Source organism: Astyanax mexicanus, chromosome 18 (assembly GCF_023375975.1).
Source record: "Astyanax mexicanus isolate ESR-SI-001 chromosome 18, AstMex3_surface, whole genome shotgun sequence".
In the NCBI taxonomy this organism is placed as follows: Eukaryota; Metazoa; Chordata; class Actinopteri; order Characiformes; family Acestrorhamphidae; genus Astyanax; species Astyanax mexicanus.
The window spans coordinates 41,604,672-41,619,551 of NC_064425.1; the positions used below are offsets into that span (position 1 = coordinate 41,604,672).

A 14,880-nucleotide genomic window follows, 5' to 3' on the forward strand; every position below is an offset into this window, starting at 1 on the left:
TTATTATTTTCTCCCAGATTTTTTATACTTTATAGTGTAAAAAATAATAAAACCCTAAACATGCCTTGGCTAATTACCAACATTTAGGATATTTTAGATTTTTATATTTTAGATGTTTATATTTTTTTATACTTTTATATGTTGTCAATCAGTGGTTTTCAAGCTGTGGGCCGCAGTAATCCTGCTAGGGGATCATTGGCCAGAAAAAAAATATGTTTTCAGAATTAAAATCCTTTTAGTATATGTAGATATTTTAACAAATATAATAAATATAATATCTGGCGCACGTCTCGTAAGAAATAGATAGATTAATGGAACAATCACCAATAAGTTACAAATTATCCATGTAAATTGTGCTAATGTACAAGCTGCATGTGGCAGTGGTTATTAGATCAAGTGACCTGCTTGTATATGTTCATATGCATGTATACACAGATGCCTACTCCAAACATATGGAGCTGCATTCTCTTTCCGCTTAGCCGGCACTATTCTTACAACAAAGTACATATATTTAATTAAATTAGCCCAATAATTTAAAAAAATGATTTACCCATGCTGGTATGTTTTGTAATCCAGCTCCTTCCTCAGCTCTCTCACAATAAAAGCTCTATTGTGTTCAGCCTCATAAAACAAAAGTGGATGAAAGTGTGTATTCTCATGGCTTTGGTTCTCTAAGCAGTAACACATGTGTTCCTGTAACAGCGGATTATGCCATTCCCCAAGGACACAGATGGTGACACACACCAAACACCAAACATGCCTGCCAATGAATCACAGCACAGCACCATTCTGCAATGTCAGAGCCATTCAGGCCTGAGTCCCATTACAGAGAGGGAAATCAGCATTCTTTTACTTTTCCTAGTTTAAAATATTTGCGTTTTTTTGTGTTGTGACAGCAGCAATCTTGTTTGGAGGCGGACTCGGAGTGCCTGGAGGAACGACTGATGGAGCACAGTTCTCTCTACCAGCATCAGCAAAGCAGCTTTAATGGTAGGTTGTGAAATAACTTACACATAGAAAGCATATAACATGACAGGTTGACGAAAAATGAAATTCACACAGTCCCCCCTTCTATTTACGTTAAATGCAGTAGGGTAGCCAAGACACTCTTAGAACACAGGGCTCTGGGAACATGGGACCTTAAAAACATAAACCTTGAAAAATATAGGACTCATAGAACACATAGTTCTTTGGGAACTCAAGGCTCTGGGACCATAGGACATGGGGAACAGTAAGAAATCGGGTTCTGGAAATGGTTGGGAGCAAAGGGCTCATGGAATATGGGACATTGTCAATATAGACGTAGATTCTGGGAACATAGGATTCTAGGAACACTGGACCTTTGAAACATATGACTTTGAGAACATAGGGCCTGGAATTCTAGAGCTCTGGGATTTCAGCCCTTTAAAAACATATGATCCTGGGAACGTATGGCTCTGAAACTTCAGCCTTTGGAAACAGGAATCTGGAAAGTTATAGCTCTGGAATATTGGCCTTTGGAAACATAGGACCATGGAAACATATGGCTCTGGAACTTCATCGTTTGAAAACATAGGAAGCTTTGAACTTATGGCTCTAGAATTTCAACCCATGGAAACATAGGACCCTGTAAACTTATGGCTCTGGAAGTTAAGCTTTTGAAAAAATAGGACACAGGAAAGTATGGCTCTGGGAACTTAAGCCCTTAAAACCATAGGACCATGGGAACTTATGGCTCTGGAACTTCAGCCTTTGGAAATAGGAATCTGGAAAATTATGGCTGTGGAATATTGACCTTTCGAAACATAGGGCCATGGGAACTTATGATTCTGAAACTATATCTCTTGGAAACATAGGACTCTGGGAAAGTACGGCTTTGGAAGTTCAGTCCTTGAAACCATAGGACCCTTGAAAACTTATGCCTCTGGAACTTTAGCTATTGGAAACTTAGAACACTGGTAATATTTTGCCCTGGAACTTCAGCCTTTAAAACATAGGAAGCTTTAAACTTATAAGTCTAGAATTTCAGCTCTTGAAAACATAGGATCTTGTAAACTTATGGCTCTGGAACTTTAGCTGTCGGAAACAGAGGACCCTTGTAACCTATGGCTCTTTGAAGTTCAGCTCTTGAAAACACATAACCATGGGAACGTATGGCTCTGGAACTTCAGCCTTTGGAAACATAGTATCCTCAGAATTTGTGTCTACCTCAGGCTTTGGAAACAGGAATCTGGAAAGTTATGGCTATGAAATCATAGGACCATGAGAACTTATGGTTCTGAAACTGTAGCCCTTGGAAACAAAGCACTCTGGGAACATAAGACCTTTGAAACAAAGCACTTTGATAATATTTGCCTCTCTGAAATACATGATTCTAAAACCTTCAGCCCTTGAAAACATCTTGCAACCTGTATAAAATGGGCATAAGCGTTAAATCCAACCACAGCAGTACTTATATAGAATTTATATTAGCCTTGTAGCTTCACTACAGACCTGAAGACACAAGGCAGGCATGTTTTGGCCTGATTTGGGCTTCATCAGAAGCGCTCATTATGCAGCATCCTTTCCAGGGCCGAACGCTGCACGCCTACAGTAGATGCATTCAGCCGAAGTGTCAGATTCTTGTAAAGTGTGTACGCTGGTTCTGAAGAAGGCAGTGTGGTCATGTGGGTCACTTTATATAAATGTTTACTTGTAGATGCCAGTGAGGATTAGTGAAGACATGAGGGCAGACTGGAGGCTTCTCTCTCAGCTTCAGCGCCGAACACGTTTTCTGAGATCAGTTCTTCCAGACCCATCAGCTGTGTGTTTACCCAATTACTGCACTCGCCTTTCCACAGCTTTTCCACCCCTCCCTCCTCCGCCCCCTCACTCCTCCAGTCCTGTAACAGAGTCAAGAACCTGTCAGGTGGGCTGCAGTGCTGCTAGCCTGCATCAGAACCCAAAATCAGTGTTGATTAATGGAGATGAGATGGTGTTTAGCTGAAAGAGTCGGTGGGGTAAGAAAGAACCACATTATTTACTCCAACTCGTGAGAGTTAGAGGATGATCACTATCAGCTGGAGAACATTATAGTGGGATCACTCACAGCTTGCAGTGTTTATTTGTTTAGAGTTTAATTAATGCGTGTGATGATTTTATTTTATATCTTGAGTTTGATTCAGTTAAAGCTATTTTAATTATAATAAAGACAACTTAATTAATGATAAAGTCCGTTCACAAGTAATTGAGCAAAGTAATTACTGATTACAACACTGGCAGTACATAAAGTGTATAGGGGTGAATCAGTGATCCCTTTACTTGTTAGGGTTAGTATCGTATTATTCATAATTGGTTACTTTTCTAGGGGGTGTCAGTAAACTAATCAAATTAAAGTTCAGATAAAGTAATTACTGAATACTTTTTGAATATGTATCTTATATATGTATAAAGTGTGGTAATATTTTTATTGTAGGGTGGGATCATTAATGAGATCTAATTACAATTTAAACAAAGTAATTAATGAATACTTTTTTGAGTATGTGAGTATCCTAACATAAGGAGTGTATATCGTCGCTGTCCAAAAAAAAAAAACATGTATCTCCAAAACAGCGACTTTACAGGAGAAAAGAAAAAAAACTTCCAAACTTTCAATGGAAGTCAATGTAAAAGAGTTTATTTTAGGCCGTTTTAAAGTATTTCTGTTGATCTGTTCATCAAAAACATTTGTCACGGTGTAAGGGACAGTTTGTCTGTTCAAATTAGTAGTAAAATGGAGATACTTGTTTTTCATTGGACAACGGCGATATATAGTGTGTAGTGAGATTATTTTTATTATAGGGGTGATTTAGTGATCACATTACAGGCTAGGGGTTAGTAACATATTATTCATAATTGGTTACTTTTCTAGGGGGTGTCAGTAAAGTAATCAAATTACAGATTAGATAAAGTAATTGCTGAACACTATTTGAATTTGTATCTTAACACTAGAAGTGTATATAGAGTGTAGTAATATTTTTGTTGTAGGGTGGGATCATTAACGAGATCTAATTACAATTTAAACAAAGTAATTAATGAATACTTTTTTGAGTATGTGAGTATCCTAGCATTGGGAGTGTATATCATCGCTGTTCAAAAAAATAAATAAACATGTATCTCCAAAACAGCGACTTTACAGGAGAAAAAAAAAAACTTCCAAACTTTCAATGGAAGTCAATGTAAAAATAGTTTATTTCAGGTCATTTTGAAGTATTTCTATTGGTCCATTAATCAAGAAACCTTGGCTTTGTCTATTTAAATTATGTAGTAAGCTAAAAATCGACAAAAAACTGAGATACTTGTTTTTCATTGGACAATGACCATATATATAGTGTGTAGTGAGATTATCTTTTTTTATAGTGGTAAATCAGTGATTCCATTACTCGGGTTAGCAACTTATTTTTCGTAATTGGTTACTTTTCTGGGGGGGGGGGGGGGGCAGTAAAGTTATCCAATTAAAGTTCAGATAAAGTAATTACTGAATACTTTTTGAATATGTATCTTAACACTGGGAGTGTGTATAGTGTGTAGTAACATTTTTATTGTAGGGTAGGAACAGTAACGAGATTTAATTACAATATAATATTTTTTTTTTGAGTATGTGAGTATATCATCGCTGTCCAATAAAAAACATGTATCTCCAAAACAGCGACTTTACAGGTGAGAAAAAAAACTTCCAAACTTTCAATGAAAATCAATCTAAAAAAGTTTATTTCAGGTCATTTTGAAGTATTTCTATTGATCTGTTCATCAAGAAATTTAGGTAGTGTTAGCTACTTATTATTCGTAATTGGTTAATTTTCTAGGTTACTTGGTTACTTTTCTAGTAATCAAATTAAGGTTCAGATAAAGTAATTACTAAATACTTTTTGAATATGTATTTCAATGATGTATTTGTATTTCAACGTTACTGATTTCAGGAATCAGTAACGAGATCTTATTGCAATTTAAATAAAGTCATTATTGAATACTTTTTGATTATGTATCCTAACACTGGGGGTGCATATAGAAATTACTTTTTCAAGGATGGGTTGATTAAAGTAAAGTCATTACAATTTAGGTCAAGTGTTTGGTGTGGTGTTTGGTGTTTGGTGGTGTTTGGTGTTTGGTGTGGTGCAGTGGATAACACCACCACCTGCCAGTGAGCTACCATGTGGGAGACTGGGGTTCAATTCCAGGTCTGGGTGACTATGCTGTGCTACACCAATAAGAGTCCTTGGGCAAGACTCCTAACACTACATTGGCCCAACTCTGTAATAGTAATAAAAATAATTGCAAGTCGCTCTGGATAAGAGCGTCAGCTAAATGCCCTGTAATGTAATGTAATTACTGATTACATTTGAGTATTTTCCCCAACACTGCAAAGGGGAATCAGGAAAATAACTGAATAAAAATGTAGGTAAAGTATTACTGAGTACTTTCTTTCCAACACTGTGAATGTGTACATTGTGAAGTGAGACTTTAAGACTAGTGGAATGTTTTTAGGGGAAAATCAGTAAAATAATCCAATTGTAATTGATCATGTATTTAAGTATCTACCCCAGTACTGGTAGTATAGACTGTATTTGTGTCAGCAGGGCTGTCGGAGAACAGTGTGACTGTGTGTAGCAGGAGTCCAGCAGTGTCCCGCAGCACGGAGCTCAGCTACACCCGACACCACCCTCATCCTATACACAGCAACCACAACAACAACAACATCAGCCTCACACAGGACAGGTGAGAGTCACCACAGGGTCACATTTTCTCTAATTACCCATGTATTCTAATCAATGTCATAAATGTATTATAATTGTGGTGTCTCAAGTCATACTTTTTAGGCATTAATAATGTCTGTCTCTTTCCAGGCTGACCTGTCCACTCTTGTCCGGAGGTCCGATCAGCCAATCAGAAGCTCCACAATCAGTCAAAGAAACATCCTTCATCAGCTCAGCTCAGAAACCCAGCCTGCTCCACCCCGATCACCAAACCCACCAACACTGTGAGTATCCTGTACAAAATCTTGTGGGCTTTATGGTGTTGATAACAGGTTGCTATGATGCTGATACACAGTAACTTTCAGTTAAATTAACACTGTAACTGTTAAAATGTAGCACATGTTAACAGTGTTAACACTTTAACACTGAAAGTGAGGATTTAACACTGGCAAATTTACTGTGTAGGTGGTGACTATGGTTTTCCAGGTGGTTGCCATGGTGTTGTTTAGTGGTTGCTCAGCATTTGATATATCAGATGGTTGTTATGGTGTTGCTAACAGGATATTAAATTGGTGCTAAGTGATTGCTATGGCATTTCAGGTGGTTAATGTGTTTTTGCCTAGGTTTTGTTCATATTACCAGGCTAAAGTGACTCAAATCTGATTTTTTGCTCAATGTGGCTCAAATCTGATTTTTTTTTTCATTGCTGTTTAAACGTGCCAAATCCGATTTTTTTTTAAATCTGATTTGAGTCACTTTCATATGTGGTCCTAAATCAGATACGAATCCGATCCATGGACATACGACATGAATGTGAACGATCAAATCAGAATTCCTGCGTCTTTTTGTTTTTACGCATTAGCATTAGCATTAATGCTACGTGCTTCTCTCTCGTACCCACAACACATCTCTTGGTGCAGCTGAGCAGCTATAGCTGCAAAAACAGCAAAAGCAAACCGCCCAGCCTTTTTTCACCTCCTCTTTGACCTGAGCATGAACTTCAGACCAGCTGTTTCCAGTTTCTCCACTCCAGCAAAAGATGCTCCACATATGAGCTATCCATTTCCCTTTATAAAGCTACGAGTCTCTCGTCTCTCTAATATGAGGTTTTTTGTTGTTGGTGAAGAAGGAGACGTTTATACAGGTATCAATGTGCAGCATGTGAGCCCTGTTTCAGGGACAGATCCGTTTACATTGCACACAGATACAGATCACTTACATTTGTGAATGTGAACCGTCAAGATCCAATCTGAGCCAAAAAATTGGATTTGAGCAACTTTGAGCAGGCTTGTGATGTGAACATTCTTCTATAAAAAGGTTAGAAAAAATAATTGTTCAATCAGACTGAAGAGTCTGTAGTTGGAACAGTGTCGATATCTAAAACTACGAGGCAAAATCTGGCAAAAAATAAATAAATAACAACACTAATAATAATAAGAAGTAGGATTTGAATCAGATCCATGTGTGTGCTGTAGCTGTGGAATATATTAGGTGTAGAAAATCTGTAGTAATTCTGGAGTATAGCTGTAGTAAATTTGCTAGACTGTGTAAAAAGCGCAATTTTTACAGGCCTTCCCAGGAAGTGCCTCACTTACGGGAATGCTGCTCTGCTCATGAAGAGTGCTATTGTTGCTGCAGTGAATTTATGGTTTATTTGCTTGTTCCCCTATTGTGTGTGTGTGTGTGTGTGTGTGTGTGTGTATGTGGTTAGTTTGCTGTAACGAGTGGTAATGATTTAACTCTGCCTTCATTAACCCGGCGGTGAAGGCCCGCTCCGCTGTGCGTTCAGTTATAAGAGTGAATGGGATCCATGTGCCTGAGCAGATCCTGCCGTTTACACTCCTCTGTAAACACTCCCGGATCTAAACGAGGCTCATAAATCCACACTTTGATTACGACAGATGAAGATGTGCTCTGGTTGTGAGGAATAATCCATTCTGTTCTTTGCAGCGTTCCACAGTTTTCCCGCCCTGCCGGATCAGAACTACACGGATAGAGGGAATGCTCCACACGGCTGCGAGCAGGAAGGATACATGTACATCCCCACGTTTACCACACCTGGTGAGGATCACCTTCACCCTGCATGCTCACATTTACTCAGAAATAGACATTAAAGACAGTTTAAAAATGTTCATCCTATTGTTCTTTAATAATGGTTCTGCCAATATAAATAATGCAATAACTCTCCTTCAAACGTATTGGAACAGTAAGGCCAATCTCTTTGACTAAAAACATCTGGGTTTAATATTAATATTAATTATCAATATGAATATGAGGCAAAAGATCAACATTCCAGCTTTTATTTCCTGGTATTTACATCTGGGTCTGATACACAGTTCAGAAGATATGTGTGTCTTGTTACAATGATAATTCAAAAACAAATAGCACAAAATGTATTTGCTTAGTTTCAGATTTGGGTTTTGCCTGTTCAGAATGTGCATCTATGGTCTATGGATGAAATACAACTAATTATGAAGCTGAGAGAAGATGGAAAATCAATCAGAGCCATTGCTCAAATATTGTTCATAGCCAGTACTGTTTGTATATTGTATAGCCTTGAAGAAGAAAGTCATCACTGGTGTACTGGTGTACAGGTAGACAAAAGGAAATCCACAGCAGCTGATGACAAGAAAAAATCTAAAACAACTTTTTATTTAAAAAATACAGAGCATAGACTGTGTATAGCTGGACAGAGCATCGGGTCTCAAAAGTGAAACCACCACAGGTTGGGCGACCCCTGCTGTTCGGTTTCAGAAAAGCAGTGTAAAAAAAAAAAAACTTTCAATCTCGTTTTTTTCCAATATACTGTAATTCTACCTCCATTATTTAAATGCAACAGCTAGTGTAACCTCTGCTTATATTGTCAAATGTTTATATCCCCACAGAACTCGTTTTTTAAAACGTTATTCAGCTCTATTCTAAAAGGTGTGGTTATTGTAAAAGGGCTGGTTTTGGGCTGGACCAATAATAGACTGTCAGCTCCGCTCCGCTCTGCCCCCTCAGGGGCGGGGTTATTCAAATGAGTAGGCTCTCTTTCCACAGTCTTTCTCCCTCCTCTGGTCTCCACTGCGCAGACTCGGGTTTCAGGATCGCCAACATGGAGGAAGATTTTGGCTTCATTTTCATTGAATGAATGGGAACGGCGACACAGCGTCCATCTTTTTTTACAGTCTTTGGTACAGAGGCTTCAACAGAAAATGCAAATCACTAACTAGCAAGAAAAAGAGGAAGGCAAGGCTGGAATTTGCCTAAAAGGAAAAAAAACAAACACCATCTGAAAGAGGCTGTGGTGTAAACCTGGGAAGGCATCAAAAAAGAAGAATGCAAAAGTTGCCAAGCAAATTATTTGCAACTAAATATTAGAGAGATAACTCACATTGCAGATTGTCTACTAGTTTTTGTAGAGAAGAACTTTAAGTATAGTAGGATTTATTTAAAACATTTGAATGGGATGAGTTGGAAAGATGGGAAGTTGGGAATGGATGGTTGGTGAACATCCTCAACATCATCATTGACTTCACTATAACATAATAATAAAGTATAATAATGCTAATACTCTTTTTACAGAAGATACAATGAACAATGCATGAGCAGGTCTCAAAATATGTTGTCTTTCCTCTCTGTTTCAGATTTTAGCTCATGTCAGGACCCTCAGGCTGTCAGTGGGAATTTCTCCAGTGGTCCAGATGATGGTTTTCTGCTGCAGATGGGTGTGTATGACCGGTTCCTGGGTCAGATCTGTTCTCTGTACGCTGAGACATAAACCCCTTGTGTCACTCACCAGACACTCATCTCTACAAGTCTGGACAGTGGTGGACTGGGACACACTCTAATTCAGTTTATAGCACACCTTTTTTCTACTGGAGGGGTAGAAGGGCATCCATAGATGAGCACTTATTCAGACACATTATCAAATTTCCTTGATCTAGAGGGACATATTCATAATTTATTGTAAGAAGGGACACTCTAGCGAGCACTTTATAATTTTTTTCTCCACAAGAAGTGCAGTGCTTTTCTTCCAGAGGGGCAATTGCCCCCCCTAGCCCCCCTTGAATCTGCTTGTGAGTCTGGACAAACTGGACCTGGGTTAATAACCCACACACTGAGGTACTGATGGAACTGACTGATCAAAAAAGGTTCTGGACTTTTTGATTTTAGGACCAGATTTTTTTATGTAGCATCGTTCTCCCACCACAGTTTTTCAGACCATAGTGCTGAAGATCATGTTTACACTAAAGAGGAGATGTGAGGTAACTGCAGTGTGTTCTCTTCTTTTTAACAATTTGTACAGATCTGGTTACTTCATTTTCTAAAATAAAAGTCCTTTAAGCTGATTGGTTACAGTCTTTACTTGTCATTTTAGTGTCATTCACAGCCATTATGTGTAAAATGCTGACACCTAGTGGTCAGTTTAACTACAGTGTGTTTGGGCTTTGATTTTATCATTGAAAGTTTATAAATTGTATATAAAATTAAAATAATCTAATTAATTACATGGCATGTGATTAATCACGTCTTGCTTTAAAAGTATTTTACATTGTACAATTCAAATGTATTTTAGCAGAGCAATAAATCAATAAATAAATAACTTGCATAGATGTAAAGTTCCACACAAAATTCTCTTTATTTCAGACACATAACAAACCAGACATCTTTTTAATTCACAATTATGACCTGAATGGAATAATATATGAACCGTCCCTTTAACTTTGAAACTAATTTTCAAACACTGTATATGCCAAAAAATGCCAATATATAGTAAGTGGCAACATTGCATGCAATTTCCATTTCTTTTTAATTATATTGACCAAAAAACATCAAAACAATTGCCACATTTAAGTATGTCTGAAATATACTGAATAATGAAATGAAGTTAACCCTTGTGTGGTGTTCATATTTTTGTTACTCAATTAATTTGTTACTTGTATTTAATTCAGCAAAATTAAGCAATTTTACATTAAAATGCTTTACACATGCTCGCTTCACCTAAATTGCAAGCAATATAAACAGCTTACATGGTTAATATTTGCCCTTTCAGCAAAATTAAGCAATTTTAATTAAAATGCTTTACACATGCTCATACATATGCTCATACATATGTTACATTTCTTTCAAAAAGTGCTACTCTTTTTTTTATTAGTTTTTTAATAAAATGTAAATGAAAATTTGTTTAGTTTCAAATTTACAAATGAAGCAATGTTTATAAGTCCTTGGCCAAACATACTGTATGTAATATAAATGTGTAGGGGGGGGGGGGGGTGTACAGTGTATGTTTATAGAAAATGTGTTTTGATGTTTTTCAAAAAAAATGAGCCAATGCCAATGAGTTTGAGTTAGAAAAAATATTTTTTTATATTATTTTTTTAGTATCATTTGATGAAAAATGAAAACAGGTCCCAAAGACCCAAACACCACACAAGGGTTAAACAAGCAACAGGTTCTCGATTTTGTGTTATTTACCACAGTTGGTTTGTTCCTCACTTCTTATAGACGTTTTTCTGAACCGTTGATTGATTGCACAATCCCATACATCACTTTCCTGCATGTAGGATTACTGAAGCTATTTTATTTAAATAAAATCACTTACACAGTGAGCAACAGAGCTTTTGGGGTGCTCAGCATTTAATAGTATAGGAGCTGCTCCAAACCAGGAGTCATTCTCATATCAGAAGATTATAAATGCAAGCCAGCCTGAGACACCGGCAGCGTCATCACCGTGCTGTCAGTACCCGCACTCACTCCACAAAGCTGAGCTTATAACTGTACCTCACTCAAATCCAGTAAAAGTGTGTTTTATTAAGCAATACTGATGCGGCGGGGAGGTACAGTGGCTTGCAAAGTATTCATACCGCTTGAACTTTTTCACATTTTGTCACCTTACAACCACAAACTTATATATAACGTATTTTATTGAGATTTTAATTGATAGACAAACACAAAGTATTGCATAAGTGTGAAGTGGAGAAAAAGTATTCAATACTTAGTAGAGCCACCATTTGCTGCAGTTACAACTGTAAGTCTTTTGGGGTTTGTCTCTACCAGCTTTGCACATCTAGAGACTGAGATTTTTTGCCCCATTCTTTTTTATAAAACAGCTCAAGCTCCGGCAGGTTGGATAGAGAACTTTCCACTGTAGCTCTGGCTGTATGTTTAGGGTCATTGTCTTGCTGGAAGGTGAATCTCCTTTCCAGTCTTAAATCTTTTGTTGCCTTCAAAAGGTTTTCTTCCAGGATTTCCCTGTATTTATCTCCAACCATCTTCCCACTAACTCTGATCAGCTTCTCTGTCCCTGCTGAAGAAAAGCCTCTCTACAGTATGATGCTGCCACCATCATGTTTCACAGTGGAGATGGTGTGTTCAGGGTGATGAGCAGTGTTACTTTTCCTTCCCATTTAACGCTTTGCATTTAGGCCAAAAAGTTCAACTTTGGTCTCATCTAACCACAGCACCTTATTCTACATGTTTGCTGCAACTACAAACAGCAATTCATATGTTTCTTTTACCAATGGACTTTTTCTCATGTATTTGTGGAGCACATGACTTATGATAGTTGCCACTTGAAGTGAACCCAAGACTGCTGATTTCATGAGAAACAGAGATTGGTATCCTGGACCACTCCTAGACTTAAAAAGCAAGCTTTTTTTGCTTGATCAAACATACCGAACCTGCAGGGCAAGTGCATCCAGGTCTGGATAAAAGGCTAACCCTAAATTAGTTATTGAAATAAACAAGCTTGTCTGCATTCTCAGAGTTGCTCTCAATGCTGCCTCTTCTTTTGGATTATGTTACCAGCAATTGAGAAAATACATCATTTGCACCTTTTAATTTTCCATCAGGTTATAGTGACCTGAACTGTTAATAATAACTTGCCAAGTCAAAGGGCTCCAGGGAAGGTAATTTTTTTAACAATTAAGTTTTCTCTGTAATATTTTCATTTATGAATATTTTCATTTATGAATTAATTTGACTGCATGTTTAAAAACAAGTGCACTAATTCCTTTGATTTTCTCTCAAGAAAGTTGACTGCATGTTCAAATAATTTATATTTATGAGAAAAAATAACTTATATATGCATGCACATTTTTTTTGTCTTTTTAAGAAGACTCAAACCTCAGATTGTTCAAAATTATTATCATGTAATTTATTAAGCATATGGATACATGATGAACCAAACAGAATTGGAAAAAAAGTTGTTTACATTAATTAATATTAATAAATACTAATAAATCAATAAACCACCTAACGCTCAGTGCTGTTACTAACACTCAGTCCTGTTACTAACACTTAGTCCTGTTACTGTTTTTCACTCATGTTACTGCCAATCTGTCCTGTTACTCTTTATGTTATATGTAACAGGACTGAGGTTTTATAAAATAGCTAAATGGCGGCTATGCTAAAACCACGAGGAAGCTGAGCACATGCTAGTGATTTTGATGACCCCAAACTGGTGGACCTGCAAGAAAAGCAGGTAAAGAACATTGTTCTTGCTGGTTAGCTTTTTTTGCAAGTTGATTTTGTGTATGATTATATGATTATTGTATATGATTTAAGATTTAAGAAGAGTTAAGATTCACTTAACCAAGATAGTTGACCACCATAACCAACAAAGCCATTCTGATTTACCAAAATGAACAGCCAGAACAACCTGGCTTTTAATCAGCTTGATTAGCACTAGTCAAGAATGACCAAAATCAAATATTGATTGATTTATTTATTGGTTTTCAGTTCACAAATCACATTTTTTGTTGTTTTATTGCACAACTGGTATTTTAAAAACTCCAGTCACCGTCGCTAAAGCAACAGTATTTGCACTTGTATTTGTGTGTTTGTGGGGTGTTTCCACGTGCTGAGAACACCTCAAGTCCCAGTGAAGTGATAATTACGAACCCATACAAACACGCATAAACACACCGCACACACATTACAGGGAGGAAGCGGAGAGGCTGTTGCTGTATATGGACACACCCGCCAAGCAGAGCAGCTTTACCCAACTTTACACAGGAGATTCACTTTAAAACATAATATTCCTCATCTTCATCATCTTTATCATCGTCAATATCATCATCAGCATTATCATCATGGGAGCTGGAGGTAAGATTATGAATTTAAAACTATAATTTAATGTATTTGACAACGATGAGAGTGATTCTTATTACTAACTCTCCGTTCCACCTTAAATAGCGCAACAGTTACATTAGTTCTGCACTGAGACGCTGTACTGCTGCAGCTGGCACTGCTGCACCACTTAAGGTGGAACGGAGAGTTCTATTTTTTTATATGTCTTAATAACTTACATTGTTACAATAGCACAGCACATTTTATTAGCATAATGTTACAGAGATATTTGTGAAAAATAATTGTGCTAAATTTAAGACAATTAAATTGTTAGTTTATATCACATTTTAATAGCCTGATGCTACAGAGCTGTTTGCAAAAAAAATAAAAAAAATAAATTAAACTGTAGCTAAAATTGGCAATTGGAAAATTGGATAACTTTATTCTTCCCAGAAATAATTGTGATAAATGATATTATTGTTAATTTAAGAACAATTTATGCCTCAGGTCTTCCTGCACCTTTTAAGGTGGCACTGAGAGTTCCGATTAGAAGCTAAAGCTAATCCCATTTTTGTGTTTAATACCTAGACCTGTTATAATAGTATAGCATATTCCATAAGCATGGTATTACAAACCTGATATCACACAGCTATTTGCAAAAAAGAGCAACAGTAAGGCCAGTTATGATAACTAACATATAAGTCCCTGAAATAGAGAATTGTAATAAAGTATATTATAAATTAAACATAATAACCTGTAGCTAATATTGACAATTACAAAAAATAACGAGTTTACATAGTACATAATATTAATAACAATAAGGTCTGTCACAATAGATAACTTTTTGTTTCAACAATATATTGTCTCAGAAATAACTGTGCAAAATGATATTATTGTTAGTTATGACTTATGACTAAGACTTATGTAACTGCTTCACCATTTAAGGTGGAACACAGCTAATTCAAAAAATGTTGTTATTTTGTCATATTTCATTGTGATATCACAGAACTATTTGGAAAAATGAACCAATTAAAATTTTAGCTTAAATTGACAACAATTAAGGCCAGTAACGATTGTGATAAGTCTTATTATTGTTAATTTAACCATGTTCCTCCCTTTTATGTTTTTGGATTTT

General features: G+C 36.7%; 2 protein-coding genes across 4 annotated transcripts in view; both read left to right on the forward strand.

Annotated features, from left to right (window-relative positions):
• Nucleotides 1-9,964, forward strand: part of LOC103044599 (zinc finger protein GLIS1) — a 35,381-nt gene extending 25,417 nt beyond the window's left edge. Inside the window, exons 5-9 of one of the 3 annotated variants that reach the window (XM_022669852.2) lie at nt 897-990; nt 5,571-5,712; nt 5,841-5,974; nt 7,641-7,751; nt 9,320-9,964. In XM_022669852.2, coding sequence (XP_022525573.2) covers nt 897-990; nt 5,571-5,712; nt 5,841-5,974; nt 7,641-7,751; nt 9,320-9,453 — 615 coding nt within the window. In that variant the 3' untranslated portion in view covers nt 9,454-9,964. The remainder of the gene's footprint in view (nt 1-896; nt 991-5,570; nt 5,713-5,840; nt 5,975-7,640; nt 7,752-9,319) is intronic. The other 2 variants (XM_022669880.2, XM_022669916.2) reach the window with 2 other exon arrangements.
• Nucleotides 9,965-13,624: 3,660 nt separating this feature from the next.
• Nucleotides 13,625-14,880, forward strand: part of best4 (bestrophin 4) — a 30,808-nt gene continuing 29,552 nt past the window's right edge. The window contains exon 1 of the mRNA XM_022669642.2: nt 13,625-13,781. The gene's annotated coding sequence lies outside the window, so the exon portion shown is untranslated. The remainder of the gene's footprint in view (nt 13,782-14,880) is intronic.